This window comes from Pelodiscus sinensis, chromosome Z (genome assembly GCF_052426305.1).
Source record: "Pelodiscus sinensis isolate ZL-2025 chromosome Z, ASM5242630v1, whole genome shotgun sequence".
Classification (NCBI taxonomy): Eukaryota; Metazoa; Chordata; order Testudines; family Trionychidae; genus Pelodiscus; species Pelodiscus sinensis.
The window spans coordinates 26,660,257-26,680,457 of NC_143085.1; the positions used below are offsets into that span (position 1 = coordinate 26,660,257).

At 41.6% G+C, this 20,201-nt stretch overlaps 1 protein-coding gene across 2 annotated transcripts in view; it reads right to left on the reverse strand.

The window, feature by feature from the left end:
* TMEM132B (transmembrane protein 132B) overlaps nucleotides 1-20,201 on the reverse strand; it is a 543,321-nt gene that overhangs the window by 165,958 nt on the left and 357,162 nt on the right. For both annotated transcript variants that reach the window (XM_075898470.2, XM_025189548.3), the window contains one exon: nucleotides 255-441. In XM_075898470.2, coding sequence (XP_075754585.2) covers nucleotides 255-441 — 187 coding nt within the window. The remainder of the gene's footprint in view (nucleotides 1-254; nucleotides 442-20,201) is intronic.

Sequence of the window (20,201 nt, forward strand, 5' to 3'; positions counted from 1 at the left end):
TCCAAAGGAGCTATTATGATGTACCAGGCCAATAATCCACAAACAGAAAAGAATTTACACAATAGACTGTAATGGTTTCTAAGGAGCCATTATGGTATATCAGGTAAATAAAATATTATTGAAATGTAGCTTTTGCATTTAAACCATTTTCAGAAGATGCATAGGAAGTAACAAATTATAAAATGGTTCATGTTTCCTTGAATACTAAAAGGAATCAGAAGAGGCATTTGAAAAACAAGGAAGCAGTTTCTTACCATTGCAAGAGGAACAATTCCTGCAAATGTTGTTTGGCTGACAAAGATCTCTGAGACCACCAGTTCACTCACTGAATCTTCTCTGGGGTATTCCACCTGCCAGGTAATTTGCTGAGCTCCTGCCAGGCTACTACTATTGTCAATTTCAAAGTCCATCTGCAGGATCTCATAGAAGGAGATGTTTGCACTGGAAAATAAAATGCACATTAAAGTGTAATTTAAAATGATGAAGCAACAAAATGTCAGGAACAAAATAAATTGCAACATTTTTTTTCTTTCCAATAGGAGAACTATCAAATTTAACAAACGACTTAAAGAAGTGTTGTCTGCTCTATTGATTGTAGGGCTGTCAATTGACCTGCGTTAACATCTGTAATTAATGCAGGACAGGATGAACATGTTAATTTTTTAATGTGTTAATTGCAGATATTAATGCTGCACTGCCCCTTTGAAGTGACACTCCAGCGCTTCAAAGGGGCAGCACAAGAGGAGCCAGGGATCAGCTGGAGTCCCCAGCTGATCCCCAGCTCCGCGTTGCAAAGCCCCTTTGAAGTGCTGCTCCAGTGCTTCAAAGGGGCTTGCAATAGCAGAGCCAGGGTTTAGCTGAAGTCCCAATGAAGATCCTAATATGCTGCACCTTAGAAATGCGTACTATCCCCTTTCCATACCAAGTGATTCTAATAGTTGAAACCTCACTGGTCTAAACTTTAGGCTGTTAGCCAGAAATGTCTGCTATGAATATTCATTAGTGTGTCCAGCCTTCTTTGACCATAACTCATTTCCTCATTCTAATAATGTTGGGGTATTCTTATTATGTATATTAATATATTCATTAACAAAATGTATTAGCATATATGTCAATTAGTTACTATAGCAATACTGTGGGTAAGCATCTGCTCATGTTAGGGTTGCCAGTTTTGGTTGGATATAGTCCTGGAGGTTTTATCACATGACATAATTTTAATTAAAGATTAATCTTTAAATTCCTGGAGACTCCAGGACAATCCTAAAAGGCTGGAAACCCTCGCTCATGTTTCTATCTCAAAACAGCCAAACTAGAATCAACTGACTTTTTGCAGTTTCCCATCAGCATTTTGCAGAATTTCAGCAGAATTTATTATAAAATTATACCATAAGCCATTTTATGATTTAGGGTCACTGTTGATTAATTTGTTTATGTTAAAATGTAATAGGTTTAACTTATGCTAACTGATTAAGCTAATAAAAAACAATGAATAGTCTAGCAGCACCTTAAAGGCTAACAGAACATGTAGATGGTATCATGAGCTTTCATAGGCACAGCCCATTCACGAAAGCTCATGATTCCATCTACATGTCTTTAAGGTGCTGCTAGGTTATTCGTTGTTTTTTAAATTTTTCCAGTACAGACTAACTTGGCTACCCCTCTGAAGCTTTTGATTAAGCTAATGTCATTTTAGTTTGGGCTTGTGGACTTCTTGTATTGCTGTCTGAAACCTATATCTTATTCTTATACTTAAAGGTAACATTAAACCCCTAAGATAACCAACAGACTATAGAAGTTGGTAAGACTAAATCAAAAGTGCATTCTGGTCCAGTGGGCAATGGCTATATTTTATAGATGAGCTCACCATCTATTTTTTAGCTTTCCAAAAAGGAAGTATGTTTCCCATTAAACTCAGAAATTAATTCTAAGTACTCTCTACAAACCTGTAATAAAAAACCCTGGACTCCACACAGCACAGATGTTGCTAAATTATTTATTCAAGTACCAATACTATTTTGTTGTTGTAAATCCTGATGTTCTGAAACAGTAGAATGTTTGGTCATTCCTTGTGTTTCACCAGAAATGAGCTCTCAGCTTTTTTTTCTATTATTTATTTCTCATTTGAACATGAACTTGACTTTATTGCCATGAAAAGAAAATGGATTTGTGCTAATTATACATGATAAAAACATGGGATTCAATTATCCTAATTTTCAGTTCATGAAAAAATACTGCTTGGTATGCTGATGCAAACTTACATGATGATTGTTTTATTTTGGTCATCTGGGAAGTTTAAAGGTGTATATAGATGCACAGAATTCAGACCTCTGCTAGTGAATTGATTCTCCTTGTTTTATTAATGACCAGATAGGCATATTGACTTGTGTACAGCCACATAACACATCAGTAACAAAGACAGAAATAAAAGCTAGGTCTTCTAAAGTCACGTTGAATGATGTATACATTGAGAAACACCACTTTCCTTGCCGATGCTGGCTGTCACACCCATAACCATATTAAAAGTGGGATCTCCACACTCTGGCACTCTTTGAACTTAAGAAGTCCCAAATCATAGAGTTTGCTGGACCAAGGCAGGTCAAGAATCCCTTCCTGGATGATGGCCCTGCTCCTGGGTGCCAGCCCCAAACACTGGGCTCTGCTCTCAGCCCCACATGGAGCTGCATCCCACACAGTGCTGATACTGCTCCAGGCTACACATTTGGTTGTCAGCCTGGTCTGCACTCCCCACCTTCCAGCCCCAGCCAGGGCTGTGCTCCCACCCTCACTGGCCTTGCTGATGCCCGGACTGCATTCTCCACCACTGCACTGCCTAGCACCAAACCTTGCCAGCCAGGGCTCTTTGTTCCAGCAATATCCATGGTCCTGCTGGAACACTGATGTTGCAAGGACAGAGAGTCCTGGATTTTAGAGGTTTTAGACTACTTTTTAAGATGACTTTGCTCCAACAAAGTACATCCTGCAGAAAGGTCTATCCAGGTCTAGCCTGGTCTTGCCTCAGCTCATAGGACTGGACTTGATGATCACTTGATATCCCTTGCAGTCCTACATATATGTGATTCTAGATGAGAACAGAGAACGTGTGTCCTCTATACAGCTAGACTTCGCAGAATTAGATTTTCACTTTTTGAAATTTTGACAGATGATAGCTGTTTATTTTAAAAGGTGGGTTTATTTGTCTCTGTTTACATTTTCACCTTGGGTGTGTCTAGACTACAAGGTCTTTATGAAAAAAGTGGCCTTTTTTCAAAAAATCTTCCCCTGCATCTAGACTGCTGCCGTGTTCTTTCGAAAGTAAATCGAAAGAACGCAGCAGTTTTTTCGACTGCAGAAAACCTCGTTTTATGAGGAAGAACGCCTTTTTTGAAAGTGCTCTGTCTAAAAAAGGTGCTATGTAATGCAAACTGTGTTTTTTCGAAAGAGAGCATCCAGACTGCCTGCATGCTCTCTTTTGAAAAAGCGGCTTGATTTTTTAAAAGTACTGGTTGTAGCCTAGATGCTCTTTTTCGAAAGATGCTTGCAGTCTAGACGTAGCCCTTGACAGGAAATCCTGAGCAGGTTAAAACAATTATTTAACAACAGTTGACATTCACAATGTTAAATACAAATTGCATACCTCAAATCTAAATATTTTAAACAATTATTTTTAACTCAACTCCAATAAGTTCTCACGCAACACTTTTCTTATTTTACCTATCAGTTGTTTTCTATCATCATCAATTGAAACTTTTTTTTTTCCATTTGTGTGTGGACTGTGAAATCAGGATTTACTAACATTTACTGATAAAAATCTAACCTTTCCAAGCATATATATAACAGACTGCAGTGACTGTCAGGGAGGAAAATGTCTACTGCTCCTATGAATAGACAAAATTCTTCTGCATATACCTTAACTTTCATTTAAATATAGGCTACTCAGTATATTTCCATTGCTTGAAATCAGATTTAAATGCTGAAATTGAATACAAGAGTCCATGGGATATATTCACTAGGATTGGCAGGAAAACAAGAATTTCATTTCATGAAAAATTTCAGTGAAAGCCCTGACCTCAGAATAGCCACTCACTTAGTGGTCAGTGCAATCATGTAGGATAGGGGAAAAGTAGATTCAGAGCCAGACTGCTGCCCTCTCTCTCTTTCTCTTTCTCTCTTTCTCTCCCTCACACACACATACACACCAGGAAAATTCTCTGCTATGACTTAAATGAAAAGATTGCTAGTCAAATGCTTCCTTCTTTGTCTCTGAAGCAATTTAAATGTACTGTAAGACGTCAACATTTCAAAACAGGGCACCAGCTTTTTTTCCTCTTCAAACAAACAATAAAAAAGACAGCTAAAAGAGATGTACTTTTGTATCAGGATTCATTGTGTTCTAATTAGGTTTCATTTAGAGAGTTGCTCCACCAACCACACGGTTTTCACAAAATGGTATTCAATACTCTGTATCATCAGCTGTCCCACAGATTACTTTCTGAACAGCAGGTTGATTAATTTTCTCCAGAAGGATGGTCTTTCTTTTTCACTCTTCAGAACAAAGATCTAGCCCTTGGAGCAGTACCAAGTGCTATAGTATCAGGAACATAGAGACCTCAAGGAGAGGCATATGATCAGTCCACAGACTTTATTCCATATCTCCTCCCAGATTGCAGCTATTGAGAACAAATGATAAAGCTTTAAAAGTCAGTTTCTTTCTTCCTCTGTCCACAGCCTCCCTACTGTCCCTAGAGTCCTTGTTCTATTCCTCATCTATAGATCCTTGTGTTTCCAATAACAGGAAGCCTGACACTCAATGTGCATTGATACTTAATGTGATATAGCAATTGTCTTCAGTAACAGTGTGCTCTAGATGGGCCACCCAGTGTTTAATTCAGGAGCTTTGGAATTCTTAAATACAGGGACTGAAGACCTTGTACATCTTTTACACTGGAGCAAATTGGAAGTAAATTCTATTGAAGCAACTGGAGGCAGATTGGAGTAAAATCTCCAATAAATGAAATCAGAATCAAACCCCAAGAATTTAGTATTTGGTTTCTTAAAACTACATCAATTTATCAAGCATAATACTGTCTTTAAACGGTCCCTCCTTTCGTACTGGGAATTATCTACATGTTCCTTCTTTTCTTTTTAAACAAATTCTGTCCTGTCATGGCAAAGGGAAGTTGGCTCCCACATCCTCTGGGTCACTGATGTTCTTTAGGTGCCCAGCAAAGATAAAACATCATGGAAGTAAAAATTCTACCAGCAAAGAAAAACATAGCTCATACTGTTAACAGACATTTGAAAAAAAAAACCTATTAAATCAAACTCTGTTCAAAAGAGACCTGGCATCTCTTTCTGGCACCCTATTCCATCTTTCTCTGAACAGGTTTGCAGGACAGAGATGTATTCATGGAACCCGAGGATTGTAACTTGCTTGTCTTCTCCCATTCCTGCATCTTCTCTCTCCTCTGTTTTTACTGTCTAGTCAAAGCTTCTGCCATCTTGCGAGAACTTTGCCAAACCTCAGTTTAGAATAGCAATAAAAAATAAAGTCTAACTTTCTTTTATAAAAAAAAAAGATTATTTCCTGCAAGCAGAAGGAAAAGACCTTATAATTTTAGGCAGCTGGCATGCTTGCTAATAAGTCCATTTCTATGGAAATGAGTTCATAACTATTAATTTTGCCTGCTCCTGATCTATTCTTGATGAGCCTTTCAAATTTAGAAAAGCGCTTCATGATTCTCTCAATTTGGTAATTACTAACTCCCTTTGATGAATCCAGCCCAGTGTTTCAGACATGAGACATTCATTAGACAGTTTTCTTTCTGGAGAGCAGAAAAAGGAAGCATAGCTCAGTTTTATTTCTTCACATGGCTTTAAGTAAGCAGGCCTTGTTCATCAAAACACCGTCTTATAACCCTATTGTAATTGTAGTCACATTATCTTTTCCTGGATAGATGAAGAACCCTTCAAAATTTGGATGAATTTATTCAACTTCCCAAAATGTCTCACCTCCAGTGCATGTAATGTATGCAGCTAGGTCTCTAACAGAAAGTGGCTGAGGGCCATTTTCCAATTTGTTATTGTTCCATGCACTACAAAATCATGGGGAGGTTTGTGTAAGAATGTGGAACATATGGTTTCTGGGATGTGATTGAGAAACCCATGCCAAATACATTTCAAATTCAATTTTCATTGGACCCAAAAATATATTTAATGGGAATTAATTTGGACTACACAATCTTATTAAATTTCAGAATAACGTTTTGGATCCCAATCCTGTACCTTCCATTACACAGGAGATCAGTGTTGCAAAGCATAGCCCTGCTGACTTTAATGGAACTCCATGGAGACACATCAGTGCAGAGGCAGCAGTCTTCCTATGTGATAGCTCTTCTAGGGATGAAGCTTTAAATACTTATTCCAAAAAAGTCTAGTAACACCATTGAGTAAAGAGCATTTGCCCACCTTGAGAAAATGGATGTCTCCAATCAAGAAGGGTCTTCTAGTGCAGAGATTCTCAAAGTAGGGTCTACAGGCCACTGGTGGTCTGCAGGTGCCTTGCAAGTGGACCACGGCTTGAGCTCAACTCCCACTTCCCCTCTTAATTCCCCTGCAGCAGGGAGCCCGTGCTGATGCTCCAGCCTTGTGTTCCCCCACCCCTGTGAGGTTGGAGCATCAGTGCTGGCTTTCTGATAAGAGGGAGGAGGAAGAAAGCCCCAGCTTGTGGAAGAAGCTGTTCCACATGCTGCTGCTTCCCTTCCCCTCCCATGGCTAGGGGAACAGCAGTGCATGGATGGGGTGCCTGGAGGCTTTCCCTGCTGCTCCCACTGCCAGATTCTGGCCAATGGGAATAGTGGGAGGTTGTGTTGCATGATGCCTGGAAGAGGCATGTGGTCCAAAGTCAGGTATGTGCGCCCCTTTCTCTGATGCCCAGATCCTGCACCCCACCCCCTCACACACACACTTAGACTCACCCATCTCCAGCCCACTCTTGCACCCTTCCCTGAGCCAGACACCTACCACGAGCTCACTCCTGCCCTCTCTCTCCTGGCCAGACACCCTACCACCATCCAGCTCCTGCCCCCTCCTGCTGGCCAGGCACCCTACTCCCAACCTGCTCCTGCACTCTCCTCCTGGGCCAGATACCCTATATCCACCTTGCTCCTGCACCCTCCCCCTGAGCCAGACACTCTAGCCCCATTCTGCTCCTGCACCCTCCCCTGTGGCCAGAGACCTTACCCACAGCCTGCTCCCGCCCCTAGCCTCTGGCCAGACACTCTACTCCTGCAGCCTACCCCCTGACCCAAAAAAGGTTCCCCATCCATGTCATTAATAAAGAGAATGTTGAAACCTTTTGTATTGGACATAAATTGATATTTTACTTTATTTAAAATGAAATTTGGTAAACTAATGCGAGAAGGTTAAAGAGCTTAATCTGTTCAATCATTTCAATTAATATTTCTTTTCTTACTGATTAAATTAAAACCACTCTTTCTAGCTACATCACTAGCAAAATGGCTCAGGTTTAATTATACAAATAATGGTGAGTTTCCATTATCACCTTGTGAAAGATTTGCATTGAGCTGGGTGGGCCACAAGCAACAAAGTTTGAAAATCACTGCTGTAGTTGGACAAATCACGATCAGTGCTTTTGAAAATCCCCCCAAGTGCCTTAAAAGCATACATTCCACTGAAAGTCCATGGTATTTGTGCTATCAAGTCACTTAGGTACTTTTGAAAGCAAGGTTTATATTTAGACTAATTATAATCTCTATTGGTCTTTACGAAAGAGACTAGACTATCATGGTACTTTTTTTCAAACACACACACAAATTCTTTTACTTTAATACATGCAACTGGAAGTAAAGATTTTTAAACTATCTTAAAAAATATGGCATGTTTTTATCTCTGTATATTCACTATAATATTAGATCAATATTATTAATATCTGAATTACATGGGCTCATTTAGCAAACTATGTGCATATACTGCAACAAAAATTCAAAGATATTAATAAGTACTAGAAAATCACTTTTTATTATCATTGAAATATGATTACATTCAGTTTATATTGAACACTTTTGCACATGGAACAGAGGAATTATAGCACTGGAAATCTAAACACTGGATCAGTATCATACTATGATTAATCATCATAAAGATAGTGAAATCTGACTAGTTAGTAATTAACTTTTATAAACGAAAGAAGGCAGAGCTATCAGACTCAGATTCTTTTAACAAATATATATATTACTAAGCTACCTGAAGAGGCTGGTGTCTGTTGTTTGTAAAGAATTAAATATTCACAATATCACAGTGGAAGATGACAGGAGGGCAAATTCTGAAATGCAGCTAGGTTAAGGTGCATTTCTAGATTATTGGGAGTTTGTTGTCAAATTCCATCAACAATGCAGTTTTCATAAAGAACAGAAAATTGTGTTAGTGGTTTTGGTTTTTAAGAACCATAGTTTTTCAATAAAGACATACTGCTCCACCCCTCCTCCAGTCAATGTCAAGTTCCCCTTGAATTCAATGTGAACAGGAAGAGGACATGAGACAGACAAGGTTCAATGGTTCGGAATGTAACAGTAGTCCAAGCTCTACTCCTTTGATCTCAGTGGAACTTCTTGTATACATATGAGTTAGTCAACAATGGTCACCATTTTGGAAGAAAAAAATTAGAGGATTAGAGGCCCAAGGGTAGATCCTACACTCGATCAGAGAGGATGAAGACTTCCTCGATAGAAAGCAGTATTTAATCCTGCAAGCACAGCAGGCGGAGGAGCCAGAGAGGGCAGTATGGGACCAGGAAGAGAACTGGAAGCATGTAACTTCTGCAAGAGGAAAAAGGCCAGCACAGGAATCTCCCAATGCTATAGAGGTAAATAATCTCTTTCAGCCTCTCTCCACAGGCTCTGCAGTGGTGAAAACTTTGGAAGGGACCTCACAAGGAAGAAACCGGAAGGGAACACCATCTACTGGAAGGCATGAGATGCGCAGTCCTAGGGATGGGGGTTCCACGACCACCAACCTCAAAAGAAGACAATGGGTGGTGGTGATCGGGAACTCCCTCCTAAGAGGGACTGAGCCAGCCATCTGCTGTCTGGACCTGGAATCTCAAGCAGTGTGCTGCTTACTGGGAGCTCAAATTCAGGATATGAATGAGAGGCTTATAAAACTGATCAGCCCTTCAGATTTCTACGCCTTCCTGCTTCTCCACGTGGGGACTAATGATACGGCCAAGAATGACCTTGAGCGGGTTACTGCAGATTATGTAGCACTGGGAAGAAGGATCAAAGAATTTGGAGTGCAAGTGGTATTCTCGTCCATCCTCCCTGTTGAAGGGAAAGGACTGCGCAGGGATCGTTGAATTAAGGAAGTAAATGTGTGGTTGCACAGGTGGTGTCGCAGAGAGGGATTTAGTTTCTTCGACCATGGGACACTGTCCCGTGCACAAGGATTGTTAGGAAGAGATGGGATCCACCGAACCAAGAGAGGAAGGAGCATCTTCGCAGGCAGGCTTGCAAACCTAGTGAGGAGACTTTAAACTAGGTTCGTTGGGGGATGGTGACCGAAACCCTGAGGGGAGTGGGAAAGTTAGACACCGGGAAGAAATGTAAAGAGGACCAAGCAAGAAAGGAGGACCCTTGATTCGAATGGAGAAGATAGGGTGATCAACTGGTTATCTGAGGTGTTTGAACACTAATGCGAGAAGCCTGGGCAACAAACAGGAAGAACTGAAGGCTCTGGCCCAGTCCAAGAAATATGATTTAATTGGGATAACAGAGACTTGGTGGGATGACTCGCATGACTGGAGCGCTGTCATGGAAGGGTATAGACTGTTCAGGAAGAACAGGAAGGGTAGAAAAGGAGGAGGAGTTGCACTATATGTAAGAGAGCACTATGATTGCTCAGAACTCCAGTATATAGAGGGAGAAAAACTTGTTAAGAGTCTATAGGTTAAGTTTAGAGGTGCAAACAACAGTAGTGATGTTGTAGTTGGTGTCTACTACAGGCCACCAAATCAGATGGATTAGGTAGATGAGGCTTTCTTTGGACAACTGAGAGAAGCTTCCAGATTGCAGGCCCTGGTTGTCATGGGGGACTTTAATCACCCTAACATCTGTTGGGAGACCAATACGGCAGTACACAGGCAATCCAGGAAGTTTTTGGAGAATGTTTGGGATAACTTCTTGGTACAAGTGTCGAAGGATCTGACCAGGGTCTGTGCGCAGCTTGACCGTCTGCTCACAAACAGAGAGGAACAAATAGGGGAATTAGAGGTTGGTGACAACCTCACAAGCAGTGATCATGAGATGGTAGATTTCAGGATCCTGACCAAAGGAAGAAAAGAGAGTAGTAAAATACACACCTTGGACTTCAGAAAAGCAGATTTTACTCCCTCAAGGTATGTCTACACTTGCCCCATACTTCAAAGTAAGAAGGCAAATGAAGCATATCAAAGTTGCAAATCAAGCCTGGGATTTAAATATCCTGTGCTTGATTTGCATATTCCCTGCCGGTCGCCATTTTAGAAATTCACTAGCCCGGAGTAACTGCCCACATCTACATGCAGCAGTGAAACGGGAGTCTGATTTAAAGCCCCTAGTTTGAATTAGCTGGTAAACCTCATTGCAGGAGGAATACCAGCTAATTCGAGTTAGGGTTTTAAATCGGACTCCCACTTCACTGCTGCGTATAGACGCGGGCAGTTACTCCGAGCTAGCGAATTTCTAAAATGGTGACAGGCCGGGAACATGCAAATCAAGCACGGGATATTTAAATCCCGGGCTTGATCTGCAAATTTGCTATGCTTCATTTGCCTCCCTATTTCGAAGTAGGGGGCAAGTGCAGACATACCATCAGAGACCTGATGGGCAGAATCCCCTGGAATGCTAACATGAAGGGGAAAGGAGTCCAGGACAGCTGGCAATATTTTAAAGAAGTCTTATTGAGGGCACAGAAAGAAACCATCCCGATGCATTGCAAGAGAGGCAAATATGGTAGGAGACAGGATTGGCTTACAGGGGAAATCCTTGGTGAACTTAAGCACAAAAAGGAAGCTTACAAAAAGTGGAAAGTTGGACAAATGACAGGGGAGGGGTATAAATGTATAGATCGAGAATGCCGGGAGGTTATCAGAAAGGCGAAAACACAGTTGGAATTGCGACTGGCAAAGGATGTGAAGGATACCAAGAAAGGGTTCTACAGGCATGTTAGCAAAAAGAAGGTAATCAGAGAGGGTGTGGGGCCCCTACTGGATGAAGGAGGTAATCTAGTGACAGATAATGTGAGAAAAGCTGAAGTACTCAATACTTTCTTTGCCTCTGTATTCACAGACAAGGTGGACTCCTGGACTAATGCGGTAAGTGACGCAAGTTGGGATGAAGATGGACAGCCCTTGGTGGGTAAAGAACAGGTTAGGAACTATTTAGAAAAGCTAAAGGTACACAAATCCATGGGTCTGGACTTAATGCATCCGAGGGTACTGAGGGAGTTGGCAAATGTCATTGAGGAGCTTTTGGCCATTATCTTTGAAAAGTTGTAGTGGTCGGGAGAAATTTTGGATGATTGGAAAAAGGAAAATGTAGTGCCCATCTTCAAAAAAGGGACAATCCAGGAAACTATAGGCCAGTCAGTCTCACCTCGCTTCCTGGAAAAATCATGGAAGGGATCCTTAAGGAATCCATTTTGAGGCACTTGGAAGAGAGGAAAGTGATTAGGAATAATCAGCATGGATTTACAAAGGGCAAGCCTGACCAATCTGATTAGGTTCTATGATGAGGTAACTGGCTTTGTGGACATAGGAAAGTCAGTGGATGTGATATACCTTGACTTTAGCAAGGCTTTTGATACCGTCTCCCACAATAGTCTTGCTGGCAAGTTAAGGGAATGTGGATTGGATAAATGGACAGTAAGATGGCTAGAAAGATGGCTAAAAGGCCGGGCCCAGCAGGTAATGATCAACGGCTCAATGTCAGAATGGTGGTCAGTTTCTAGCGGAGTGCCCCAAGGTTCAGTTCTAGGACCGGTTTTGTTCACTATCTTTATTAATGAGCTGGATGAGGGGATGGATTGCACCCTCAGCAAGTTTGCAGGTGACACTAAGCTAGGGGGAGAGGTAAATACGCTTGAGGGCAGAGATAGGGTCCAGAGTGACTTAGACAAAGTGGAGGATTGGGCCACAAGAAATCTGATGAGGTTCAACAAGGACAAGTGCAGAGTCCTGCACTTGGGACGGAAGAATCCCAAGCATTGTTACAGGCTGCGGACCAACCGGTTAAGTAGTAGTTCTGCAGAAAAGGACCTGGGGTTACGGTGGATGAGAAGCTGGATATGAGTCAACAGTGTGCCCTTGTAGCCAAGAAGGATAATGGCATATTAGGTTGCATTAGGAGGAGCATTGCCAGCAGATCCAGAGATATGATTATTCCCCTTTATTCAGCTCTGGTGAGGCACATTTGGAATATTGTGTCCAGTTCTGGGCCCCCCACTACAAAAAGGATGTGGACGCATTGGAGAGGGTCCAGCGGAGGGTAACCAAAATGATTAGGGGGCTGGAGCATATGACCTATGAGGAGAGGCTGAGGGAGTTGGGTCTGTTTAGTCTGCAGAAGCGAAGACCCACCGACCCACAGACCCCAAGGTCAGAAGGGACCATTATGATCATCCAGTCTGACCCCCTGCACAATGCAGGCCACAGAATCTCACCCACCCCCTCCTAGAATAATCCTCTCACCTATATCTCAGATACTGAAGCCTTCAGATAGTTCGAAGACCCCAAGATGCAGAGAATCCCCCAGCTGTGATCTGTACCCCATGCTACAGAGGAAGTCGAAAAACCTCCAGGCCCTCTGCCAATCTACCCTGGAGGAAAATTCCTTCCCGACCCCAAATATGGCAATCAGCTAAACCCTGAGCATGTGGGCAAGACTCAGCAGCCAGACACTCAGAGGGTATGTCTACACTACCCCGCTAGTTCGAACTAGGGGGGTAATGTATGCATACCGAACTTGCTAATGAAGCCCGGGATTTGAATTTCCCGGGCTTCATTAGCATAAAGCCGGCGCCGCCATTTTTAAAAGCTGGCTAGTGCGAACCCCGTGCCGAGTGACTACACGCAGCACGGGCTAGATAGTTAGTTGTAGTCATTTGCAACTGCGGATGACTACATTACCTCCGCTAGCTCGAACTAGCGGGGTAGTGTAAACATACCCTTTGAGTTTAAGAAATGATTTCAGTCAAACCAGAATATTGTAATATTGTATATTTCTTAAGATATCATCATAAGAAAGCTTCATATTGGTATTTTAACAAACACACTCATTTAGACATAAGCAAAAGTCAGGGTGTGAATAAAAATTATTTTTGTTTAAAAGAAATAAAAAAGTGCTTACGAGGAGAAATTTATCTGAACTTTACATAGTTAGCTCTGGAATTATCAATTTATGTGTAATTTTGCTTTATCTGTTCAGAAATCCTTTAACATTTTCAGATTATCATATCATAGTATATTTTCAAATTGTTATCCAGGGTCTGCAAAATATGCCATAAATCATTCATTGCAGCTGCATGTATATCTGCAGAGGCTGAGTTTTATTCTATGGATGATTTACAGTTCAAAAATATTTCAGACGTAGTAGATGATACAAGAGCATGTCTGTAAGGAGCATCTCTCTTCTAAGGATCTAAAGCATTTTATAAACAAACAAAGAAACAAATAATGTTTCCTCATACCCTAGGAAGCACTAAATTGCCATATCAATGGTGCAGATGGGTAAACTGATATCCAGGGGGATTTGATGTCTCAGCCATTTTGCCAATGAAATCGATAACACCAAACAGTCTAATTGGCTTCAGAGAAAACAAGATCGGGTCCTTACAGTCAACTAGCAAATAACTGCCAAACCCAGAAAATAAAAGCCACTAGTTACTACTCCAGATTCTAGAGGCACGCTGCTAAGCAATGTGACAGTCTGTGGGTCTGTCTATGCTGTGATGGCAGTGATAGCACAATTTGCTCTATACATTAAAAAAAGGAATCCTATTGTGCATGATCCACCTACCCAAACAATGTTCAAGGAAATGGACTTTGTGTGAAGAATCTATGCTGGTCCTTGCAAGACAGGATTCATTCCCATTCCCCTAATAGCTCCTCAACAATCCACGTGCGGGAATTAGTGGCCACTAGATCTGCAGAAGAAGACGTACACTTCCCACTCTCCCCTCAGTCCTCTCCCAGTGCATACCCCTCAAAAACCAAACTGTGCTGGCTGACATGGAGCCTTTGTATAGCCCAGATCTGCCAGACCATTGCATGAAGATCCTTCCATGGCCCATACACTGCTTGGTATATTTCACCCTCTGAGCACCTATACCCCCTCCACCTGCCCCACCTGCCATCTGGTACAAACTTCTGGTACAGACCTGGTGGTGGGGAAAAAAAATCTTATGCAGAACCATTTACAACTGTAAAGTCAGATAGTGTCAGATGCTAGCTCAAGGAATTGTATGCTATTTGTAGTATATGTCAACAATGCACAACTTAGGCTAGAGAATGAGCTGCATGAGTAGCCCTCCCTAACCTGAATGGGTTGAAACTGGGCATGTGCACTTACCATGACTTCAAGAATAAGATTAAATACATTGCACTTGATTCTCCTTCTTTATCATGCCTTTCTAACACAAAGTTATCCATTTTTAAGGAAAAATTAAATTGCTGGGAAAAGTAATATAAAGAAATGGAGGGTGTGCATAGTTCTCAGAATGGTGTGTGCAATCAGCATGCACCTTGCTTTAACTGTGTATCACTTCTTATTTTGCTAGAGGCTGTCTTGACCCTCCCTTCACTGCAGGTCTCACCACCACGCCACCTCTTTCCCCAAACTCCCATCCGGCTTCTTCCTTGCCTCCTCCTCTGTGTGCACTCCATCCCTTCTCCTCCCCTTCTCTCCCTGCATTTCCAGAGCGCTGAGAATTAGCTAATTTGTACCCCATCCTCATTCCTTCCCCTCCCTCATTCCCTCTCTTCTTCCCTTTCTCCCTCCCAGAGCATGAATGCCACAAATCAGCTTATTCACAATACTCTAGGGCTGTGTCTAGACTGGCAAGGTCTTCCGCAAAATCATCTGCTTTTGTGGAAAAACTTGCCAGCTGTCTACACTGGCCGTTTGAATTTCCGCAAGAACACTGACGATCTCATGTAAGATCGTCAGTGTTCTTGTGGAAATACTATGCTGCTCCCATTCGGGCAAAAACCCTCTTGCGCAAATCATTTGAGCAAGAGGGCCAGTGTAAAAGCACAGTACTGTTTTCCGCAAAAAAAGCCCCGATTGTGAAAATGGAGATCGGGGCTTTTTTGTGGAAAAGCGCGTCTAGATTGGCCACGGATGCTTTTCCACAAAAAGCTTTTGTGGAAAAGCATCCTGCCAATCTAGACGGGCTTTTCTGAAAATGCTTTTAACGGAAAACTTTTCCATTAAAAGCATTTTCGGAAAATCATCCAGTGTAGACATAACCTAGAAGTACTGGGAGGGAAGAAAAGAATAGTTAAGTGCAGCGCCCCAGCATGAGAGAGGCACATGAGAAGAGTCACAGTAAGTGAGTGCAAGCTGCATGCAGAACCCCGAGTGGCTGCATGAAGCCACTGGTTCCCCACCACTACTATATTTATAACAAGGCTCATTTGCATTCACATCTATTAATGTAATATATGCCATCATGTGCCAACAATTCCCCTTTGCCATGTACATTGAAAAAATCAGATTTTCTCTACACAAAAGAATAAATGGACATAAATCAGACATTAAGAATAGCAACATACAAAAACCAGTGGGGAAGCACTTGAACCTTCCTGGATACACAGTTCCTGATTTGTGCTTTTTCAGGAAAAAAATCTTCAGTAACAGACTGCAATGAGAAACTGCTGAGCTAGAATTCATGTACAAATTTAACATCCTGAAACAATGTTTAAACAGATACATGGGCTGTGTCTAGACTGGCCAGTTTTTCCGGAAAATCAGCCGCTTTTCTGGAAAAACTTGCCAGCTGTCTACACTGGCCGCTTGAATTTCCTCAACAGCACTGACTTCCTACTGTAAGAAATCAGTGCTTCTTGCGAAAATACTATTCTGCTCCCGTTCAGGCAAAAATCCCTTTTGCGCAAAAGGGCCAGTGTAGACAGCTCAGATTTGTTTTCCGCAAAAAAGCCCCGATCGCGAAAATGGCCAATCTAGACGCTCTGTTCTGAAAATGCTTTTAATGGAAAACTTTTCCGTTAAAAGCATTTCCGGAAAATCATACCAATCTAGACACAGCCATAGAGTGGTTCTCACATCACAAAAGATAATTTCCCATTATACATTCTCTCACCTTCTCATCACTGTTGAAGATGAGCCACTTCCATTCTGATTTAATTAGCACTGATGTCACACTCCCATCTCTCTCTCTATTTCTTTTATATTTTCTTTTCTCTTCAGCATCTGAGGCTATGACTAGACTGCAGGTTTCTTTTGGAAGAAGATTTTCTGGAAGAGAACTTCCGAAAAAAATTCTTCCAAAAGAGAGAGTCCATACTGCCAAAGTGCATCGAAAAAGTGATCTGCTTTTTTGAAAAATAGCATCCACACTGAATGGATGTTATCTCGCATTTCAACTGTGATTACTATGGATGGAGTGGTCACCATGGCACCTGTTCTTTTTCCTCTTTCCTCTTCTTCAGAAAGAACTCTCTCTTCCCCGTCCACACAAGCCTTTTTGTGAAAGAGCTCTTTTGGAAAAAGGCTTCTTCCTCATAGAAAGAGGTTTACCAACACCAGAAAAACCCCTCTGTTCTTTCAACCTTCTTTCAAAAGAATGCAATTGTAATGTGGATGTAATTGAAGTTTTTTCAGAAAAATGACAATTTTTCCGAAAAAAAAAACCCTCTGGGCTGGCAAGTTTTTCTGCAAAATCATCTGCTTTTGTGGAAAAACTTGCCAGCTGTCTACACTGGCCACTTGAATTTCCGCAAAAGCACTGACAATCTCATGTAAGATTGTCACTGCTTTTGCGGAAATACTATGCTGCTCCCATTCGGGCAAAAGTCTTTTTCCAAAAAACTTTTGCGCAAAAGGGCCAGTGTAGACAGCAGAGATTTGTTTTCCGCAAAAAAGCCCCGATGGCAAAAATGGCCATCGGGGCTTTTTTGGCAGAAAAGCACGTCTAGATTGGCCACAGACGCTTTTCTGCAAAAAGTGCTTTTGTGGAAAAGCGTTCTGCCAATCTAGACGCGCTTTTCCAAAAATGCTTTTAACGGAAAGCTTTTCCGTTAAAAGCATTTCCGGAAAATCATGCCAATGTAGACGTAGCCCTGTAGTGTAGACATCCCCTGAGGGAATTGTAGCTCACAAAAGATGATGCCCTAAGACCCGAATAAATTTGTTAGTCTTTAAAGTGCCACCAGACTCTTTGTTTCTGATTAAACAGGCTAACATGGCTACTCCTCTGCAAGTTAAGTTACAGTAATTTAATTTGCAAGATACAGTGCTGCAAGGTCTTGCAATATTTAGCATTTTTCTTTAAGCCCTTGCTCCAGGACTAATGATTACACAGAACTTTGGCTTTGATTTTTTAAACAAATTTTCAGCCCTTCTAGTTGCAGGCCAAATATGTCCTGAATATGCCCTAAAGATTCAAAACTCAGAAGGCAAATAAAAATAACTCTCCATTTATTTGTTCATTAAGACTCATGATTCTTGAATGCTTAGAGTTGGTAATATTGAGAGGTATCTGAAATATGAAGGTATTTCAAATACAAGTTTGGGTTTTTTGTTTTTTGTTTTTTTAATAAAACCACCATTCTCAGACACAGTAAAAAGTTATTCACCACCAAGTTGTCATTTAGATTTGAGAGAGACAATCTAGCCTGACAGCTGGATCTCCTTGGGGAGACAATTCAACCACAGGGAATCTAAAGATGCAAGTTCTATATGTGTTGAATTTGTGAATGAAAAGGAAGTGGTGACAAGCTGCAGACTGTGACACTAATGGGCCCAATGTGCTGTAGCAGATACACAAGAACAAAGGGAGAAGGGTGCTTTGGTCTGGAAGACTTTAAAAGCCATTCACTGCACCTTGGACTTAATCCTCAATTTAATGGGTACCCAGTGTCAAAAAATAACAGTGAACAAGGACTCTAGAAAATTAACAAGCAGACTGATTTGCAACCGCTTACTGAAGGGAAACAGAAATCACAAGGAGTCCAATGTGAAAATAACTGCAATAGTCTAAAGATGAAATAATCAAAGAACAAATTAAAATAAAAATTATGGTCAAGAATTATTTTTGTCATCCTATGTTCTGACGAGAAAAATGTTAACAAACTGGGCATCACTGCATTTGAACCCTTTGCACCTACTATCATGTCTCAAAGCAAATGTTAATGTCTGCCTTCGAGATAGTTCACATCTGCTAACAAAACAAGCAATGATAATAACGGAGTCAATAGAGATACTTCAGGGATCAGTTTAACCCATCAACTTCAGCACAAATTAGATCGTCCCTTGCTCTACCCCATATCCTGATTTAAGTAGGGTACGCACAAAATTGGCTTTACAGGTCAATTTTTATGAAGCAGTTTTAGTTTGGATATTTTCCCCACTTTGGATATCAAAACATTTAATAAGCCTTGAAAGTGGCAATGTATGTGTGTCTGAGCTTTACAGTATTTTAATTAATAAAGGAGATTAACACAACCCAGCTGAGCAAATAGGGGAGTGGATTAAGGTCCACATTCAATAGACTGACAGAATAAAGCTATCTACTGCAGTGTCTTTTTAACTACTACCAGCTTATGTTCCTGATTGTTTACTGCACCACCAAAAGTACCAGAATAACCAAGATTTGCAATGTAAGCTACTCAATGAAAATGGACTGTGGATTTTTGACAGACTAATGAATCTGAACTCTGGTAGAACTGTAATGATAAACACTGTATCTCATCAAGTAAGCAGGAGAAGAGGGAATTTAATGTTTCCCTTCTCAAAAATTATTCCACAATTATTTCATAATGGCATGAAAATGAGGTCAAGAGAATGGTCACTCATGCAATATTGTCTCTAGGTCACCTTCTCAGAGAGTAATCATTCCTTAGTAATACTCAACAATATAATAATATGCCCAACATGCAACATGAATTCAAATGCCCTGGCTGTTGTTGGGATGCAGTGGGGCATTGCTGGGATATTGCTGGGAGACAGGGTCATAACTGTGACTAGATGGGGCATTGTCATAAAGAAGTAATAAGTAAGGTTAATTACAATGGGAATTAAGAAGGCACAATTAGAAACAGAAAGGGGACGCAAAGTGGAGTTCCATCTTCCCACTCATTCCTTCATCCATATCTCTTCTGGGATTTATCCTTTCAGGTGATAACACATCCCTCCTCCCCTTCTGCTGAGATGCTGGACACCTTTAACTCTCAGTGACTTTACTGGACATTGAAGTTGCTCTGATACTTTGCAGGATTCATCTTGAGGGGGGCATCAGGCCCAGGGTAACCTCCTACTGCAAGCCCCACTCCTCCCCCTGCTCCACTTCTTCCACAAGCCCTACCTCCACTGCGCCTCCTTCCCCCCTTCCCAAAACAATGCAGCCCAGATGATTACAGGGGGCTGATGCAGGGCAAAAGCAGGTGTTGCGCGCGCACACACACACACACACACACACACACACACTTCCCGGAACATTCTGCCTCCTGCCACTGCTGAGAAGCTGAGTGCAGTGGATTGAGAGAGGATGGCAGGGTGGGGTGGGGCAGGCTGGTGGGCCACTCTGACTCCCACCACCTGCGTGATGAATGCAGATGGGGGTCAGCCTCTACTGTCATCCCTGTGCCAGGCCCCCAAGAAACCACTGGGTCCCTCCCATCCATAGAATGGTTGATGGAGCTACCACTGGGTCCCCAAAAACACAGGGCCTGGGGCTGCCACCTCAATTTGTCCTATGAATAGGACAGCTCTAGAGTTAAATTACTCACATGCATAAAAAGGACTATACTTGAAAGTGTTTGAAAAGAGGCTCAGTTAAATACCATTCACTTCCTTTGGGGAAGCCAGAGTTGATTATATTGTAGCTAACTTGCTGATGAGCATCAAAGCCTCTAACATTACAATACTGATCCAAGAGCAATATCTCCGAGGACAGAACACTAAGGCAGTGGC